Consider the following 20,680-nt stretch of genomic DNA (forward strand, 5'->3'; position numbering starts at 1 on the left):
AAGGGTTTCCTTAGCGACCGGCACAACCCCCTGGCGGTTGCTAGGGAGACCTTTAGGGATTTCCTTAGCAACCAGAGAGAGAGAGAGAGAAGGTGTGTCTCTGGCTTTCAGAAACCTCTTGCAGCAAGATGGGCAGCAAACAAATTTAAATAAATGGATGGATGGATGGATGGATGGATGGATGGATGAATAAAATACATAAATGGATGGATGGATAAATAAAATACATAAATGGATGGATGGATGGATAAATATACATACATACATGCATACATTTTATTTTATTTTTATTTTTATTTTTATTACATTTATATCCCGCCCTTCTCCGAAGACTCAGGGCGGCTTACAAGCTTAGCAGTAGCCTTCATTCTATGTATATGCCTGCTTGTTAGGGCTTTCACACACCCCCAAGCGGCATTATTACAAAGTCAGCTTAATTGCCCCCAACAATCTGGGTCCTCATTTGACCTACCTCGGAAGGATGGAAGGCTGAGTCAACCTTGAGCCTGGTGGGATGCGAACCTGCACTAATTGCAGGCAGCTGGTGTTACTTAAGGAGGCATTAGCCCACTGCTCCACCAAGGCTCTTGTTACATACATAAATGGCTTTAAGAAACTTCCTTGCAGCAAGATGGGCAGCAAACAAATTTAAATAAATGGATGGATGGATGGATGGATGGATGGATAAATAGAACATACATGGATGGATGGATAAATAAAATACATGGATGGATGGATGGATGGATAAATATACATACATGCATACATGCATACATAAATGGATGGATGGATGGATGGATAAATATACATACATGCATACATGCATACATAAATGGATGGATGGATGGATGGATAAATAAAATACATACATACATGGATGGATAAATATACATACATGCATACATACATACATAAATGGATGGATGGATGGATGGATAAATAAAATACATACATACATGGATGGATAAATATACATACATGCATACATACATACATAAATGGATGGATGGATGGATAAATAAAATACATACATGGATGGATGGATGGATGGATGGATGGATGGATGGATGGATGGATGGATGGATAAATAAAATACCTACATACATGCATAGATGGATGGATGGATAAATAAATAAAACATACATACATGGATTGATGGATAAATATACATACATGCATACATACATACATGGATGGATGGATGGATGGATGGATGGATGGATGGATGGATAAATAAAATACATACATACATGGATGGATGGATAAATATACATACATGCATACATACATACATGGATGGATGGATGGATAAATAAAATACATACATACATGGATGGATGGATGGATAAATATACATACATGCATACATACATACACAAATGGATGGATGGATGGATGGATGGATAAATATACATACATGCATACATACATGGATGGATGGATGGATGGATGGATAAATAAAATACATACATACATGGATGGATGGATGGATAAATATACATACACACATGCATACATACATAAATGGCTTTAAGAAACTTCCTTGCAGCAAGATGGGGGGCAAACGAATGAATGAATGAATAAATAAATGGCTTTAAGAAGCCTTGCAGTAAGTTTGGCAGCAAACAAACTGAATAAATTGAATGAATAAATAAATAAACAAACAAACATACAAGCATAAATAAATACATAAACACAGGGAGTCCTCACTTCACGACCACAATTGATCCCGAAATTTCTGTCGCTACGTGAGACAGTTGTAAAGTGAACTTTGCCCCCCTTCCTGGCCTCCATTGTTAAGCGAATCACTGCAGTCTTCAAGTTAGAAACCCGGCCGTTAAGTGAATCCAGGTTCCTCTCCCCCCCCCATTGACTTTGCTGGTCGGAAGGCCGCCAAGGGGGAATCTCGTGAGACCCCCTTGGGGGGGGGGACACTGCGACCGTCATAAATACGAGTCAGTTGCCGAATGTCTGAATTTGGATCGGGTGAGCAGGGAAACGCTGCGACGGCTGTAAGTGTGAAAAACGGACCTCAGTCGCTTTTTTTCAAGGCTCTTGCAACTTTGAACGGTCGCTAAATGAACTGTTGTAAGTGGAGGACCACCTTTAAATCAGAAGGGAGCCCATCGCGTGCTCTTCCTCTCTCCCCCCCCTTCCCTTCCTTTTGCCAGGAGGGTCTCAGGGAGGCATCCCAGCTGCCACTTGTGAGCACGTTGAGCCGGAAGTAGGTGTTGCTAAGCAAGGCGGTCGTTAAGTGAGCTTCGGCCAAATTTTATGGCACTTTTTTGCCATAGTTATTAAGCGAAGCATGGAAGGTTTCAGCAAACATGGCTTCCCTGTTTTTTTTTGCTTGTGGGAAGGTAATAATAATGATAATATTTATTAAGTCCATAAATAAATAAATAAATAAATAAATAAATAAATAAATAAATAAATAAATAAATAAATAGATGATGATGATGATGAAGTTGGAAGGGACCTTGGAGGTCTTCTAGTCCAACCCCTGGACTTTGCAAAATGGTCTTTATTTCCATGGTTATTAATTGAATCATACAGTTTTTCAGCAAACCTGGCTGCCCTATTTTCTTTGCTTGTGGCAAGGTAATAATAACAACAACAACAACTATAATAACAACAACAATAATGATAATAATGTAATAATAATGTAATAATAATAATAATAATAATAATAATAATAATAATACAGATGATGATGATGATGATGAAGTTGGAAGGGACCTTGGAGGTCTTCTAGTCCAACCCCCTGGACTTTGCAAAAAGTGACCACATGACCCTGACATGCTGCAGACATCATAGGTACGAGGAGTCCTCACCACTGTTTGTTTAGTGATGGTTCAAAGTTACAACAGCACTGGAAAAAGGGACTTATGACCATTTTTTCCACACTTACGACCGTTGCAGCACTCCCCATGGTCACCTGATCAAACTTCAGGTGCTTGGTGACTGACTCGTACTTACAACGGTTGCAGCCTCCCGGGAGGGCGTCACGTGATCCCCTTTTGCGACCTTCTGACCAGCGAAGGCAACGGGGGAAGCTGGATTCGCTTAACGACCGTGTCCCTAATTGAACAACTGCAGCGATTCGCTTAACAACGGTGGTCAGAAAGGTTGTAAAGTGAGGCAATGCTTAACCAACGTCTCGCTTAGCAATGTAAATTTTGGGCTCCGTTGTGGTCGTACGTTCAAGGACTCCCTGTACTTGGGACCATTGCCAAACGCCTGGATTCCGATCAGGTGGCCCCGGGGGCGCTGCCACGGTCGTAAGTGTGAAAAACGAAGTCGCTTTTTTCACTGAACCATCGCTGGGTGGACAGTCTCGAGGGCTGCAATTTGGGCATTCGGCGGGTTGCGGTTGGCATTAGCGTTGGAGCATGTGCAGAGTACGTTTCCTCCCCACCCCCATTTCAGGCCGCTAGCCAGGACTGTGAGGGGGTGGCAAAGAGGGCGGGCAAGATCTGGGAACCTCTTTGGAAAATAAGAAAAATGGGCTTCCGTGCTCCCCCCCCTCCATTGGTGATGGTGATGGCCTCACGTTGCGACTGTGAAAAGATGCGACTCCTTTGTGCGAAGAACAGGCTGGCCTTACATGAACCCGGTGCATTTTTAAACGCCCGCCCTCCGTGAAACCCTTGGCACCGCACACCCCACAAAGCATGGCACACACCCCTTTTTCCAAAACAAGGTTGCCTCCTCCGGGCTGCGATGGTGGAGCATGGTTTCTGGAGTCCCTTTCAAAGCGCCTCCTGACGGGGTGGGGGGCTCCCAGGCTACCTCCCCCTTTCCCCCACCTGTTTCACAAGGGTCCTTCCTCTCCCTCCCCCCTCTCTCCAGACCCCGGCTGGGCATCCATCAACCGAGGAGTGTTGGTGTGCGATGAATGTTGCAGCGTCCATCGGAGTTTGGGCCGGCATATATCCATTGTGAAGCACCTGCGACACAGCCCCTGGTCAGCCACCTTGCTCCAGGTGAGTGGGAGGGTCCCTTCTGTGGGCGTGGGGCTTCAATCAGTCAATCGATTGATTGATCAGAGTTGGAAGGGACCTTGGAGGTCTTCTAGTCCACCCCCCTGCTCAAAACAGGAGACCCTGCCTATTCTATTCTATTCTATTCTATTCTATTCTATTCTATTCTATTCTATTCTATTCTATTCTATTCTATTCTATTCTATTCTATTCTATTCTATTCTATTCTATTCTTTTTCCTTATTCTATTCTTTTTTTCCTATTCTATTCTTTTTATTCTATTCTATTCTATCCTTTTCTATTCTATTCTTTTTCTCTATTCTATTCTATTCTATTCTATTCTATTCTATTCTATTCTATTCTATTCTATTCTATTCTATTCTATTCTATTCCATTCTATTTTCCATTCCTTATTCTGTTCTGTTCTGTTCTGTTCTGTTCTGTTCTATTCTATTTCATTCCATTCCATTCCATTCTATTCTATTTTCCATTCCTTATTCTATTCTATTCTATTCTATTCTATTCTATTCTATTCTATTCTATTCTATTCTATTCTATTCTATTCTATTCTATTCTATTCTATTCTATTCTATTCTATTCTATTCTATTCTATTCTATTCTATCCTATCCTATCCTATCCTTTTTTATTCTTTTTCCTTATTCTATTATTCTATTCTATTCTATTCTATTCTATTCTATTCTATTCTATTCTATTCTATTCTATTCTATTCTATTCTATTCTATTCTATTCTATTCTATTCTATTCTATTCTATTCTATTCTATTCTATTCTATTCTTAACCAGTGGAACGACTTGCCACAAGAAGTTGTGGGTGCTCCAATACTGGAACTTTTTAGGAAGAGACTGGACAGCCGTTTATCCGGAGTGATGTGTAGGCTCTCCTGCTTGGGCAAGGGGGGGTTGGGGTTGGACTAAAGGACCTCTAAGGCCCCTTCCAGCTTTATTATTCTCTTTTTTTCTAAATCAGAGCAACGTTCCCTTAAAAAAAAATAGCCCCCTTTCCCCCCAGCCCGAAAAGCAAACCGAGATTCCCAGCTTAAGGACGGTAAGAGGGAACGATCATCGGAAGGGAATCTCGTGCTTGCATTTGGGAGCCAAGCAAGGCAGGCTGGATGAACAGAAGGGATGAACAGCCATGCTCACTTCCCCGGGAAAGCCTTCCTGGCAGGGTGTGTGTGTGTGTGTGTGTGTGTGTGTGTGTGTGTCCCACAATATGTGCTCATGCTCTCCCACAACCCCCCCCCCCCCCAAATTGTGTTCTCTTCCAGATGGTGCACACCCTCGCCAGCAATGGCGCCAACTCCATCTGGGAACACTCCCTGCTCGATCCGGCACAAGTGCAGAGCGGACGCCGTAAAGCGAATCCTCAGGACAAAGTCCAGTGAGTGGGGGGGTGTTTTGGGGTGTGTGTGTGTGTCTTTCAAGGGGGTCAGGGGGGAATGCCTTGATAGCTGCTACCCCGGCTTGTGGCGCTTGGCCCCGAGGTTTCTGGAGTCGGGAGATGGCATTTCCATGCCAGTTTTCCAAAGTTTACCCATTTTTAATTTGCTTAAAATTAGCTGGTTTGTTTATTAAATTTATTTGCCGCTCCTCTTGTTGGCAAGTGAGGTTTCCCCCCCCCCTGCCACCCCGGTACAGGTACTCCTCGACTTTATGACCACAAGTTGTAAGTCAGAATTTGTGGATGGAAGGTCCACAAGGGGCTTCAAAAGTTGGAATGGTGATTGGGCAACCAAAGACCCCCCCCCCACATTAAAGGGGACAGTATATCTGATGGATGTACACCTGCTTCTTGCTGTTTCCCCCCCCCCCCCAAGTCACGGACCCCTCTGGCTATGGACAGGGTCAGTCCTTGGGGGGCACAGAAAGCCTCTTGCCTGATCCTTTATTTCACGCACACCCCCAGCCCCACCAAGTCCGAATTCATCCGTGCCAAATACCAGATGCTGGCCTTCGTACATAAGCTGCCGTGTCGGGATGACGACGGGGTCACTGCCAAGGATCTCAGCAAGGTGAGTGTGTGTGTGTGTTTGTGTGTGTGTGTGTGAGAGAGAGAGAGAGAGAGATAGAGAGAGACAGAGAGAGTACACCTGCCCTGTCTTTGTGATGTCCTGGAATGCATCTGTTTTGAAAGCTTTTATGTTAGCCTTTTTTTAACAAAAGGGATGATGGATGGAAGGATGGATGGATGAATGAATGGATATAGATAGATAGAAATAGAGAGAGATACTGTAGATAGATGAATAAGAATAGATAGATAATAGATATGGCTATATAAATTACCGGTAGATAAGATAGATAGATAGATAGATAGATAGATAGATAGATAGATAGATAGATAGATAGATAGATAGATAGATAGATAGATAGATAGATGATAGATGATAGAAAGAAAAAGAGAGATTAGATAGGTAGGTAGGTAGATAGATATAGATAGATAGAGAGAGATATTAGAGATTAGGTAGGTAGGTAGTAGGTAGATAGAAAAAGAAAGAGAAAGAAAGAAAAAGAAAGAGAAAGAGAAAGAAAGAAAGAAAGAGAAAGAAAGAAAGAAAGAAAGAAAGAAAGAAAGAAAGAAAGAAAGAAAGAAAGAAAAGAGAGATTAGAGATTAGATAGGTAGGTAGGTAGATATAGATAGATAGAGATATTAGATAGAGATTAGGTAGGTAGGTAGATAGATAGATAGATAGATAGATAGATAGATAGATAGATAGATAGATAGATAGAGAAAAGAGTTGGTAGCTAGTTAGCTATGTAGATAGAAGATAAATATAGATGATAGACAGAAAGACAGATAAGTTATATAAATCAAAGAGAGAGATTGATGATGGATAGGTCAATGATAGATCAATGTGATGATAAATGGATAGATAAATAATGATAATGATGATGATAAAGTCAGAAGGGACCTTGGAGGTCATCTAGTCCATCCCTCTGCTCAGGCAGGAAACCCTAGACCATTTCAGACAAATGGCTGTCCAGACTCTTCTTAAAAACTTCCAGTGTTGGAGCATTCACAGCTTCTGGAGGCAAGGAGTTCCACTGGTTAATTGTTCTCACTGTCAGGAAGTTTCTCCTTAGTTCCAGGTTGCTTCTCTCCTTGATTATTCCATCCATAGATAGATAGATAGATAGATAGATAGATAGATAGATAGATAGATAGATAGATAGACAGACAGACAGACAGACAGACAGACAGACAGACAGACAGACAGACAGACAGACAGACAGACAGACAAAATGTGATGGGGGAGTTGGCTGGCCGGGGAATTCTGGGATTTGAAGTCCCTTCCCAGCCCTCTAATCTCCTTTTTCTTCTGCAGCAACTGCATTCGAGTGTCCGAACTGGCAACCTGGAAACCTGTTTGCGCCTTCTCTCCTTGGGGGCCCAAGCCAACTTCTTCCACCCGGTATGTCCAAGGCTAGTCTAGTATACCTCGCTCCAGAGCCTCTGGGCATGTGCAGAATTCTCACTCTTTTCTTTCTTCTCTTTTTTTTAGGAGAAGGGGACCACGCCTTTGCACGTGGCTGCCAAAGCCGGTCAGGTGCTCCAGGCGGAGCTGCTGGTGGTGTATGGAGCTGACCCAGGTGCTCCCGACGTAAACGGACGGACACCCATCGATTACGCCAGGTGGGGGCTGAGGGGGGTCAGGATCGTTTGCAGGAAAGAAAATTCCAGATCTCTCTCTCTCTCTCTCTCTCTCTTATCTATGCATCCTTCATTATTTATATCCATCCAAGTCTATCTATCCATCCATATCTATCTATCCATCATTATCTTTCTATCTATCTATCAACTATCTAATCATAATCATAATCATAATAGTAAAGTTGGAAGGGACGTTGGAGGTCATCTAGTCCAACCCCCTGCTCAGGCAGGAAACCCTATACCATTTCAGACAAATGGCTGTCTATCTACCTATCTACCTACCTACCTACCTACCTACCTACCTACCTACCTACCTACCTATCTAATCTATCTGTCTGTCTGTCTGTCTGTCTATCTATCTATCTATCTATTTATCTATCTATCTATCTATCTATCTATCTATCTATCTATCTATCTATCTATCTATCATCCATCTATCCATCCATCTATCCATCCATCCATCGCGTTCCTGGTTGAGGAATTCTGGGAGTTGAAGTCCACAAGTCTTAAAGTTTCCAAGGCTGAGGACCCTGCTATAGAATACAGACTGATAGCGTTCTTCGCTGGCTGAGGAATTCTGGGAGTTGGAAGTCCACAAGTCATAAAAGGGCCACGTTGGAAGACCCCTGCCCTACACCATTTCATATCTCCAAGGCCCTGCCCCACAAAATACCCAGGCCTATTTTGTCCCAGGCAGAGTGATGTGTGAGCGTGGCCCATGTGTGTATGCAATTCTGGGTCAGTCTCTTGCCCCTTAAACTCCTGTGACGCAACTCGTCGGGGCTGAGTTGGGCCCCGGTGCCCGGCTTAGCTGGCCTTTCCTTTTCCACAGACAGGCCTCCCAGCATGAACTGGCCGAGCGACTGGTGGAGTGCCAGTATGAGCTGACTGACCGACTGGCCTTCTACCTTTGTGGGCGCAAGCCAGGTAAGGGAAGGGTGCCAGGGGGTCTTGGCTGGGTGATGGCAGACCGAGCAAGCTGGGGTCCCTGGTGCCCTCTGAGCTGGGTGGTTTCCTTGCAGAGGTTTCATGACCCAACTAGGGAACCTCATCAGTGCTAGAAGGGAGGAGGAGGAGGAAGGACTGTGGGGTCCCTGGTGCCCTCTGAGCTGGGTGGTTTCCTTGCAGACGTTTCGTGACCCAACTAGGGAACATCATCAGTGCTAGAAGGGAGTGGGGTTGGAGGAGGAGGAAGAAGAGGAGGAGGAGGAGCTGTGGGGTCCCTGGTGCCCTCTGAGCTGGGTGGTTTTCTTGCGGACGTTTCATCACCCATCTGGGCAATGTCATCATGGCTAGAAGGGAGGAGGGGGAGGGGGAGGACTGTGGGGTTCTCGGTGCCCTCAGCTGGGTGGTTTCCTTGCAGACGTTTCATGACCCAACTAGGGAACATCATCAGTGCTAGAAGGGAGGAGGACTGTGGGGTCCTTGGTGGTCTCTGAGCTTGATAGTTAATATATCAGGTATTGATTAGCTTGGCTCAGCCATGTTTTTCCCCTGTCTTTCAACCTAGATCACAAGAACGGGCATTACATCATTCCCCAGATGGCAGACAGGTAAGTGCTCCCCTCCCCTTTAATCCCCCCTCCCTTTCTGCCCTCTGTAAAGGAAGAAACGCTGCCCCCTGGTGGCCTTTCCTGGCCAGGCATCCTTCCTCTCCCCCCACCCCAAACTCGGGGATCCAGTGCGAAGGGATCTGCAAAAACTGACTTTGCTCTTGGCTGCCGAGGATCCCTTTTAAACAAAATAAATAGATTGTGGGGTTTTTTTTCAAAAAATCTCACCCAACCCCATCAGAAATAATCTCTCCTAAAGCGAGAAATGAATTAATGTGCTTTACCTTTTTTTTTTCCTCCTTTGCGTTAAAGTTAGCCCTTAATTGAGATTCAATAGAATAGAATAGAATCTGGAAGGGACCTTGGAGGTCTTCTAGTCCAACCCCCTGTTCAAAGCAGGAGAACTTACACCGTCTCAGACAGGCGAATAAGACAGGCCTTCATACAGCATTTCAGGGAAGTAAAATCACAGCCAAGGAATTGCAAATTTATTTGGTTACCCTTGCAGAAGAGTTTGAAGCCCTTCTAGGCAGGCAGTCCTCAACTTACAACGGAGCCAGACATTCCTGCGGCTAAGCTGTCGTTAAACGGGTTTTGCCCCTTTTTATGACTTTCCTGGCCACCCTTGTTAGTCACACGGTCGTTAAGGGAATCGGGCTTCCCGCGTGGACTTTGCTGGTCAGAAGTTCGCAAAAAGGGGATCCCGTGAGCCCGGGGTCACTGCGACCGTCGTAAATACGAGTCACTTGCCTAGTGTCCGAATTTTGATCATGTGACCCACGGGGATGCTGCAAATGGTCGTAAGTGGGGGAAACAGTTAAACGTCACTTTTTTTTTAGTGCTGTTGTAACTTTGAATGGTCGCTAAACGAACCATTGTAAGTTGAGGACTACCTGTATATACTTTTTCCGCCCCCCCGGGAATTACTTTTGTTTCTATGTTTTCAGAGGAATGGGAGAGTTCCTGCAAAGCAAAATCCCACTGTGTAATCTAGTTATCCACTTAATGTCATGTTTCTCAACCGTGGAACTTTTAAGAAGTGTGGACTTCAACTCCCAGAATTCTGGGAATTGAAGTCCACCTTTCTTAAAGGTACAACGGCTGAGAAACGTGGCTTTAGTGAATATGAGGTGTTCCTGCTTTTCTAGCATTCAGTACCCCCCAAATTGCAAAATTTGGGGAGATGAAGTCTGCACGCGTCCTCAGAATACTCTATTTGGGGAAGACACACACACACACACACACACAATTTTATTTTATTTTATTTTATTTTTCCTGCAAGGAGTCAAAAGTCAGCAAAATCTGCTTTAAAGTTTCCGCCTGTTTTAGAGGAAGCAGGATTTCCTTGAAATCCTTAACAATTGCAGCCACAATCATCGGGGTGCCCGAAGTAAAAATTGGCAGGATTCGAATATAGGCCCCAGTTCTTGAACCGATAGTCCTCGACTTACAAACGTTTGCTTAGCCACCGTTACGACTTCTAACGGACTTCGCCAGGGCTGCTCGTGACCCAGATTCCATGTTCTGACAGCTGCCCACCCCCACGGTCGCGTGCTTGTAGTTTGAGCACTTAGCAACTAACCACAATTGATGGCTTCTGGGTCAGAAATCAGCATTATTTCCCACGTTCACCCACCAATTGCAGACAATGGATTTTGCTTAATGACGGCAGTGATTCACTGCCACTGGAAAGGTCGTAAAATGAGGCACGGTCACATAGTGAGCCCTCTCACAAATGAACCGTGGTTTAAGGTTTTGGTGATATTGCAGGGGGTCCTCAACTTACGACCACAAGGGAGCCCAAAATTTATGTCAAGTGAGAAATTTGTGAGGTTACCCTTTTACGATCTTCCTTGCCACGGTTGTTAAGCGAATCACCGTGGATATTCAGTTAGTGACATGGTCATCAAGCGAATCTGGCTTTCCCATTGACGTTGCTTGGCGGAAGGTTGCAAATGGGGATCACGTGACCCCGGGGACGCTGCAGCTCTACGTGCCAGTTGCCAAGCGTCCGGATTTCAATCACGTGACCAGGGGGACGTTGCGACGGTCGTCACTGCAAGGATCGGTCGTCGGTCACTTTTTTCAGGGCCGTTGCAACCGTCACTGAATGAATGGTTGTAATTCGAGGACTGTCGGTATCCCCCATACGAGGCACGGCCAGGGTTGCCGATGGGCTCAATCCCGGTTTGAGTTCCATTAGGAAAAGGAAGCTTGTGTGCCATGCACGGCAGGCTAAGGGGGCACCAGGTCCTGGGTTCGAGAGTCGAGAAAACCAGCCTGCAGTTTCCGGGGGGGGGGCGGTGTGGTGGTTGCTGTTTCCCCCCACATCCCCCTGCCTCTTTCTAACCACCTCGTCTTTCTTCCCTGCTGCTCTTTGCGGAATCAGAGTGCGCCCCAAATGCATGTCGCAAAGGTACGGAGGGCTCGGCTCTCCCCTGCATGCATTGCCCTCGCCTGCCCCCCTGCCGCCCATCCGCGCCCCCCCCGTTATGTGGGGGGCCTCGTGCATGTGGGGAAGGGTCTGGAGAAAGGGGGGGCGGCTGGGACCTTTCAAGCCCACCGCCATCATCTGCGCCTTCTGCTTGCCGAGCGGGAGAAATCCCAAGGCCGGATGTTATTCTGGTTTAATGAAGATTTTATTAAATTTGTACGCTGCCCACAGGGGACTCCTGCGGGGGTTTTTTGGGCGAGGGGCATGTGAGGTCCCATTTATTTATTTATTTGTATCCCACCTTTTATTATTATTATTATTTTAACAAATAAGTCAAGGCGGCGAATATAACCAACGCACCTTCCCTCTTCTCCCCCCCCACACACACCCACCCTGTGAGGTGGGTTTAGCTCTTCAGAGAGAGAGACTGCTGGAACGTCAGCCAGCCGGCTTTCCTGATTAAGGCAGGACTAGAACTCACCGTCTCCTGGCGATTGGCCCAAAGTCAGCCAGCCGGCTTTCCTGGTTAAGGCAGGACTAGAACTCACCGTCGCCTGGTGACTGGCCCAAAGTCACCCAGCCGGCTTTCATACCTAAGGCAGGACTAGAACTCACCGTCGCCTGGTGACTGGCCCAAAGTCACCCAGCCGGTTTTCATACCTAAGGCAGGACTAGAACTCACCGTCGCCTGGTGACTGGCCCAAAGTCACCCAGCCGGCTTTCATACCTAAGGCAGGACTAGAACTCACCGTCGCCTGGTGACTGGCCCAAAGTCACCCAGCCGGTTTTCATACCTAAGGCAGGACTAGAACTCACCGTCGCCTGGTGACTGGCCCAAAGTCACCCAGCCGGCTTTCATACCTAAGGCAGGACTAGAACTCACCGTCGCCTGGTGACTGGCCCAAAGTCATCCAGCCGGCTTTCATACCTAAGGCGGGACTAGAACTCAGCGTCTCCTGCTGATGGGCCCAAAGTCACCCAGCCGGCTTTCATACCTAAGGCGGGACTAGAACTCACCGTCTCCTGCTTTCTAGCCTGGCGCCCCTAGACCAAACTGGCTGGGTCCATTCCTTCTCTCTGTCCATCCCCCCCCCCGATTGTCCTTTTCTTTGTTTCCCTCCTTCATAATAAATGTCATCATTGGGAAATTCTAGCGCTTCGAATGGGGTTTTTGCGGGCTGGTGGGGTCTGGTGGGGCATCCACTGGGAAGGAGAAATGGGGTGGGGGCACTGATGCATCTTTCTCCTCCACCTCCCCCCCTCTCAGCTTAGACCTTTCGGAGTTGGCCAAGGCAGCGAAGAAGAAGTTGCAGGCGGTAAGTGAGATGGTTTCGAACTCAAGACCTGGCGCAGGCTGGGATCTCCTTGTGGCCACTCTTCCTGTTTTTGGTTTTTTTATGTGGGCCAGGTGAGGTTTCTAAGGCGAGTGTTTCTCACCTTTGGCTGCTTGAGGAATGATGGACTTCAATTCCCAGAATTCCTCCGCCAGGGGGAATTCTGGGAGTTGAAGTCCGCACATCTTCCAGGGGCTAAGTGTGTAAAACCCTGTTCTGTGTTTATCTTCTTTCTGTCCATCCACATGTACCCGCCTGGCCCCTGGGGAATGGAGTGGGAAGGATCCCCCACGAGATCATCTAGTCCATCCCTCTGCAACATTCAGGGGAAAAAAGCAATTTAAACCAGTTATTTTTCACCCTTGGGGGCTTTCAGATGGGTGGACTTCATCTCCCAGAATTCCCCAGTCAGCATAGCTGACTGGGGAATTCTGGGAGATGAAGTCCACCCATCTGAAAGCCCCCATGGGTTTGAAACTTCCCATTTTTAAATCTGAAAAGGACTTCTTTGCTTTAAAAATCAAACTGGGTGTGCAATGGGGAGGGGGACGCGACCCCCTCCCACACACACACACACACACACACACACCCCAAATAAGTGTCACAAAATTCTGCCATTTCCATTCGTTTGGGGAAACTTGGCATCCTTGGCAGCTTGTTCTGCCCATCTTGGGAAGAGGATCAGAACTCGGCACCAGCCACCCAGCCTCCCCCACCCCAGCCGAAGCCCCCCACTCAAACTAAACCGGAAGATGAATGTGTCTCTTCCCCCCCCCTCCCCAATAGCTAAGCAACCATCTCTTTGAAGAGCTCGCGATGGACGTTTACGATGAAGTGGATCGCCGCGAAAACGACGCCGGTAAAAGCTTGACTCTGTTTTTTTTTGGGGGGGGGATGAGAGCCTCTGCGCTTGCAAAGATTGAGGACTAGAAACTTGCAGAGGCTTGTCGAATTCTTCACTTGGGGCGGCGGGCAGCGCCATACGCAGGCTTCCTGGCCAAAGGGCTAGGGTGTCGCAGGGGCTGGTTTTATGCTCCGATGGGGGTCACCCCCACCCCACCCCCGGGACCGGCCTAATTTCTGGGCGGCTGACCTTGCGTTCCTCCCCTCTGCTTCCTCCCCCGCAAAAGTCTGGCTCACCACGCAGAACCACAGCACCCTGGTGACGGAGCGGAGCGCGGTGCCCTTCCTGCCGGTCAACCCCGAATATTCAGCCACCCGGAATCAGGTGATCCCCCGGGCCTCTCTCTGTGTGCGTCCTTGGCTTACAACGGCTCACTTAGTGACCGTTCGAAGTTACAACGGCACTGGAAAAAATGACCATTGGGAAAATTTCTCACACCACCGTTGCGGTATCGCCATGGTCGTGTGATTGAAATTCAGACGCTTGGCAATTGACTCATGTCTATCTGTCATGCCTGTCAGTCTGTCTGCTTGTTTGTCTGTTTATCTATCTGTCTGTCTACCTATCTATCTCTATCATTTATCCACCGTATTTTCCGGCGTATAAGACGACTTTTTAACCCCTGAAAATCTTCTCAAAAGTTGGGGGGTCGTCTTATACGCCGGAAAATACGGTATATCCTCTGTCTATATCTATCTAATCTATCAATCATTTATCTATATCTATCTATCTGTCTGTATATCTGTCTGTCCATCATCTGTCTGTATCTCTCTCTAGCTCTGTCTAATATTGGTCTGTCTATTTGTCTGTCATCTATCTATCATCTATTTATATCATATATCTATTATCTATCTGTTTATCATTTGTCTATATCTATCTATCTATCTATCTATCTATCTATCTATCTATCTATCTATCTATCTATCTATCTATCTAGTCAATGTATTATCTATCTGTATCATCTGTCTATTATCTGTTTATCATCAAACATCTATCTATATCGTATATCTATTATCTGTCTATCATCTGTCTATTGAACTATCTGTCTATCATCTGCCTGTCTGCCTGTCTATTGATCTTATCTTCTGCCTGTCATCTTGACTTTTTCGACCACCCTTCGCAGACACCCCCCCCCTGTAGGCAGACATGTTTCAGTCCTGGCTGCCTTCAGATTGAGGAAAGAGCGGCAGAGGCTGGGGCCGTGTGTGTAGGGGGGGGGCGGCGTCAAGAGAGGCATCAGCCTAAAATCCATAGCCACCAGCGAACCAGGTCCAACCTGCTCTGAACTCGGTCGACCCTGATCTGACTCCGAGCAGGTGCCCAGAGGATTCCTGCGTGTGGGCTTTTGGCAATAAGCCAGTCTAACCCGACCTTCCCATGTGGATCTGGTCTTTTGAACCTTTACGCGCTGCTCCGGACATTTGGCGCCTGCTCAAGAGTTCAGCATTCTGAGCGACAGCTTGGGTGGTCTCCCTAGGGCAGGGGTAGGCAACCTCGGCTCTTTTATGACTCATGGACTTCAACTCCCAGAATTCCTGAGCCAGCATGGCTGGCTCAGGAATTCTGGGAATTGAAGTCCACAAGCCATAAAGGGGCCATACATCCCCATACTGGCTGAAGAATTCTGGGAGTTGAAGTCCACAAGCCATAAAGGGGCCATAGTTCACCATATAGGCTCAGGAATTCTGGGAGTTGAAGTCCACAAGCCATGAAGGGGCCATAGTTCACCATAGAGGCTCAGGAATTCTGGGAGTTGAAGTCCACAAGCCATGAAGGGGCCATAGTTCACCATACAGGCTCAGGAATTCTGGGAGTTGAAGTCCATGAGTCATAAAAGAGCCGAGGTTGCCTACCCCTGCCCTAAGGGCTTCGGTCTCACCCTGCCCTTTCCTCCCTCGTTGCCCCCAGGGCCGGCAGAAGCTGGCCCGCTTCAACGCCCGTGAGTTCGCCACCCTAATCATTGACATCCTGAGCGAGGCCAAGCGGCGCCAGCAGGGCAAAGGCCTGACCAGCCCCACGGGTGAGTCTGGGGGAGGGGAGGAGGGGAGAGGGGCTCCGGTGGCGGGGGGGGGAAGAGGCTCTTTCCCCCAGGGGTAACCCCTCCCCCCTTGGTTGTTTCTGCAGAGGCCTTTGACGCCTCCGTCCACGGCCCCGGCGACTTGGACGACCAGCACGACTACGACAGCGTGGCCTCCGATGAGGACACGGACCAGGAGCCCCTGCGGAGCGCGAACGCTGGGCGCAACAACCGTGCTCGGGTGAGACCCCCCTTGAGAGGGTGTGAGGGGGGGACGGAGGGAGGCAGGGAGGAGATAATTGCTCTGTTGGGCAAGAACAGTTGTCCAGTGGAACTCCTTGCCTCCAGAAGTCGTGGGTGCTCCATCCCTGGAGGCTTCTAAGAAGAGACTGGACAGCCACTTGTCAGAGATGGGTTAGGGTCTCCTGCTTGAGGGTTGGACTAGAAGACCTCCAAGACCTCCCTTCCAACATAGGATTCTGTGATGAAGGGAAGGAAGGAAGGAAGGAAGGAAGGAAGGAAGGAAGGAAGGAAGGAAGGAAGGAAGGAAGGAGGAAGGAAGGAAGGAAAAGATAGCAAGGAAGAGAGAAAGAAAGAAAGAAAAAAAGGTAAAAGACAGAGACAGAAAGAAGGAGGAAGAAAAGAGGAAGAGAGGGAGAGGGAGAAAGGAAGGAAAGAAGGAAGGAAAAGAAAGGAAGAAAAGAGGAGAAAAGGAAAGGAGATGAGTGGAGAAGGGGAAGGGAAGGGACAGGAAAAGAATGGAAGAGATGAAAGGAAAGGAAGAAAAAGGAAAAGAAAAGAGAGAAGGAAAGCAAAGGAGAGGAAGGGAAGGGAAAGGGGGAGGAGAGGAGGAGAGGAGGGAAGGGAGATGAAGGGAAGGAAAAGGGGGAAGGGAGAGAAGGAGAGAGGGAAGGGAAGGACCCCATCCTGCCAGCTTCCTACCATCCCACCGAAGGGTGGACGCTGTCCCTGCCCTTCATCGCACAACAAACCTAAACTGACCCCCTTCTTTCTCCCCCTCCCCCCCGTGTCTCTCCCCCCCCCCCCCCGCAGAGCATGGACTCCTCCGACCTGTCGGACGGGGCCATCACCCTGCAGGAGTACCTGGAGGTCAAGAAGGCTCTGGCCGTCTCCGAAGCCAAAGTCCAGCAACTCATGAAGGTCAACAACAGCCTGAGTGATGAGTTGCGGCGGCTGCAGAGAGAGGCAAGTCCCTCCCCCTTTTTTGCGGGGGGGGGAGGGGGAGAAGCCGGAGTCTATGGGCTCCTCACCCCCACCTTTCCGTTCCTGGCACCCGCCTGGCACTGCCAGCCTCGGGGATGGATTTGGGAGGGTGTGGTTTCACTCTTGTGGCTAAGCAACCCTTTGAACTTACTACAGCTTTCCTCAGAGCCGCAGGCGGTCCTTGACTTACAGCGGCTCATTTAGTGGCCGCGCGAAGCGACAAGTGGCACTGAACGAAGGGACTACCGAGGACCGTGTTTCACACTTTCGACTGTTGCAGCATCCCCGCAGTCACAACTGACCCACAGTTACGACGGTGGGCGTGTCCCAGGGGGTCTCACACAATCCCCTCCGGCCACCTTCTGACAAGCGGAGGCAATGGGGGGAAGCCGGATTCTCTTAACAACCGTGTGACTCACATAACGACCGCAGTGATTCCCTTGATAATTGTGGCGGGAAAGGTCGTGAGATGGAGCAGAGCTCGCTTGACAAGAGTCTCACTTAGCAACGGGAATTTTAGGCTCCCGTGAGCGTAGCCTTCTCTGCTGTGGTGTGTTGTTAATGCCCGACAGTTCAAAATTTGGACCCACAACTGAGTAGATGCTCTTTCCTCATCCAAGGGGTCATCTTCCAGTCCGGCACCCTCCCTGGAGACCCTCCCCAGACCCCGACCCCAAGCGGGGAAATCCGGGATTCTGTTCTGCCCTGGACAGGCCTGCTGCTTGTGCGGATTCTGGTGGATTCAAGTAAATTCTTGTGGATTCTTATAATCCTAGTGAATTCTTGTGAACTCTTGTGAATTCTTGTGGATTCTGTTGAATTCTAGTGAATTTTTGTGGATTCTGGTTGAATTCTTGTGGATTCTAGTGAATTCTAGTGAATTTATGTGGATTCTGGTTGAATTCTTGTGGATTCTAGTGAATTCTAGTCAATATTTGAGGATTCTAATGAATTCTGAATTCTTATGAACTCTAGCGAATTTTAGCAGATTTGTGATTTTTTGCAAATTCTAATGAATTCTTCTGAATTCTTATGAACTAGTGAATTTTTGCAGATTTGTGATTTTTTGCAAATTCTAATGAATTCTTGCATATTCTGATGAATTCTAGTAAATTCTTGTGGATTCTTATCATTCTAATGAATTCTTGTGAATTCTTGTGAACTCTAGTGAATTCTTGCAGATTCTAATGAATTCTTGCAAATTCTTATGAATTCTTGCGGCTTCTTATGAATTCTATTAAATTCTAGTGAATTACAAATTCTTATGTATTGTGAATTCTAGTGAATTATGAATTCTACTGAATTCTTGAAGATTCTGAATTTTTGTGAATTCTTATGAATTCCTATGAATTCTTGTGAATTCTAGTAAATTCTTGTGGATTCATGATTCTAGTGGATTCTTGTGGATTCTTATGAACTAGTGAATTCTTGCATATTCTTGTGAATTCTTGTGAATTGCAGATTCTTCTGAATTTTTGTGAATTCTTATGAATTCTACTGAATTCTTGAAGATTCTTCTGAATTTTTGTGAATTCTTATGAATTCCTATGAATTCTTGTGAATTCTAGTAAATTCTTGTGGATTCGTGATTCTAGTGGATTCTTGTGGATTCTTATGAACTAGTGAATTCTTGCATATTCTTGTGAATTCTAGTGAATTGCAGATTCTTATGAACTAGTGAATTCTTGCAGATTCTTGTGAATTCTAGTGAATTCTTGCAGATTCTTGTGAATTCTAGTGAATTCTTGCAGATTCTTGTGAATTCTAGTGAATTCTTGCAGATTCTTGTGAATTCTAGTGAATTCTTGCAGATTCTTGGGAATTCTAGTGAATTCTTGCACATTCTTACAAATTCTAGAAAATTCTTACAAATTCTAGTAAATTCCGGTGAATTCTTATGAATTCTTGCTAACCTAATGATTCTTATGAGTTGTTTTTAATTCTTGTGCTTCTTATGAGTTCTTGTGATGATGAATTGTGAATTCTCGCCAATGCTTTCAGATTCACAAGCTGCAGTCGGAGAACTTGCAGATCCGTCAGCAGGCGGGGCCTGTCCACCCAGCGGCCCCCACCCCGAGCGAGCGCCCCGAGCACAGCCACATCCCCTCCGCCCCGACGGGAGCCCTCCGCCGCGACCGTCACGCCTTCTCCATGTACGAACCGGGCGCCAGCACACTCAAGCCCTTCAGCCAGCCGCCCATGGACGACCTGGTCAGCCGTCTGCAGCCCTTCCACCCGGGGGTGAGTGTCTGTGGATCGGGGTCGGGGCCCGGGCAGAACCGGGGAGGGGGCTGAGCCGAAGCTGTGGGTCCCGACTGCTTTTCTGCAGGGAGCAAGAGGAGGTTGCAAAGTTTTTAAAGGAGGAAAAATGGCAGGGGGCTGTTGTGGCACAGATCTGGAAGAGGTGTGCAATTGTCCTAACTGAATAACTTGAGTTGGAAGGGACCTTGAAGGTCTTCTAGTCCAACCCCCTTGCTCAAGCAGGGGATCCTATACCATCCAGGTCAGATAATTGCCCAGACTCTTCTGGAAAACTCCCAGTGATGCAGCACCCACAACTTCTGGTGGCAAGTTGTTCCACTGGTTAATTGCTCTCACTGTCAGGAACTTCCCCCTTAGTTCTTGGTTGGTTCTCTAATCCGTTGATTAGAGATATTGGGCTAGTTGGCATTATAAGAGACCAGACTGGAAGTCGTTTGTGTTAAATACAATAAGAGATGATTAACTGAGGGATTAGTATAATATTTGGGCTAACCCGTTGACTGGTTTTATTATTTTTTCTCTTATTTTTTTATATATAAGTTAGATGTTGGGTCGATTCGATTATCACGGGTGTCAAACTCAATTTCATGGAGGGCCGCATCAGCATTGCGGTTGCCCTCGGGGGCGCCGGGTGGGTATGGCCTGGGTGGGCGTGGCCTACCGGGTGGGCGTGGCCAGAGTGCGTATGGCCTACTGGGTGGGCGTGGCCAGCTCTACATCGTTGGCATCAAGGCTGCCTATGGGGGCCTGGGCAGGAGTGGGACAGATCTGGGGGTCTCTGGCAGGAGGAGGGTCTCTGGGCCGGGGCCAAGGCAGTGGGGGCCGTTCCCTCACTCTTTCCAGGATGGCTTCACGGGCCGCATGAAACCACTTCGCGGGCCGGATCCGGCCCCCGGGCCTTGTGTTTGACATGTCTGATATAGATAGATAGATGTTAGATACAGATATGTTAGATAGATAGATAGAAAGAAATTGATGGATGGATAGATAGATACATTAGATAGATATGTTAGATATAGATTGAACAATAGATATGATAGACAGATCGATAGATATGATAGATAGATACGTTAGGTAGATAGATAAAGATATAGATAATTAGATAGGTACTTTAGGTAGATACATTAGATACGTTAGATAGATAGATAGATGTTAGATTAGATGCGATAGATAGATAGATAGATAGATAGATAGATAGATAGATAGATAGATAGATAGATAGATAGATAGATAGATAGATAGAAAGAAATGGATGGATGGATAGATAGATAGATACATTAGATAGATATGTTAGATAT

General features: G+C 47.0%; 1 protein-coding gene across 4 annotated transcripts in view; it reads left to right on the forward strand.

Annotated features, from left to right (window-relative positions):
* Nucleotides 1-20,680, forward strand: part of GIT1 (GIT ArfGAP 1) — a 75,307-nt gene that overhangs the window by 47,534 nt on the left and 7,093 nt on the right. For 2 of the 4 annotated variants that reach the window (XM_081337955.1, XM_081337957.1), the window contains exons 2-16: nt 3,853-3,986; nt 5,273-5,385; nt 5,911-6,016; nt 7,329-7,415; nt 7,506-7,636; nt 8,487-8,581; nt 9,165-9,207; nt 11,597-11,623; nt 12,909-12,957; nt 13,762-13,834; nt 14,106-14,203; nt 15,788-15,899; nt 16,004-16,137; nt 16,950-17,102; nt 19,122-19,361. In XM_081337955.1, coding sequence (XP_081194081.1) covers nt 3,853-3,986; nt 5,273-5,385; nt 5,911-6,016; nt 7,329-7,415; nt 7,506-7,636; nt 8,487-8,581; nt 9,165-9,207; nt 11,597-11,623; nt 12,909-12,957; nt 13,762-13,834; nt 14,106-14,203; nt 15,788-15,899; nt 16,004-16,137; nt 16,950-17,102; nt 19,122-19,361 — 1,595 coding nt within the window. The remainder of the gene's footprint in view (nt 1-3,852; nt 3,987-5,272; nt 5,386-5,910; nt 6,017-7,328; nt 7,416-7,505; nt 7,637-8,486; nt 8,582-9,164; nt 9,208-11,596; nt 11,624-12,908; nt 12,958-13,761; nt 13,835-14,105; nt 14,204-15,787; nt 15,900-16,003; nt 16,138-16,949; nt 17,103-19,121; nt 19,362-20,680) is intronic. The other 2 variants (XM_081337956.1, XM_081337958.1) reach the window with 1 other exon arrangement.

This window comes from Vipera berus, assembly GCF_964194415.1.
Source record: "Vipera berus genome assembly, chromosome: 1".
Classification (NCBI taxonomy): domain Eukaryota; kingdom Metazoa; phylum Chordata; class Lepidosauria; order Squamata; family Viperidae; genus Vipera; species Vipera berus.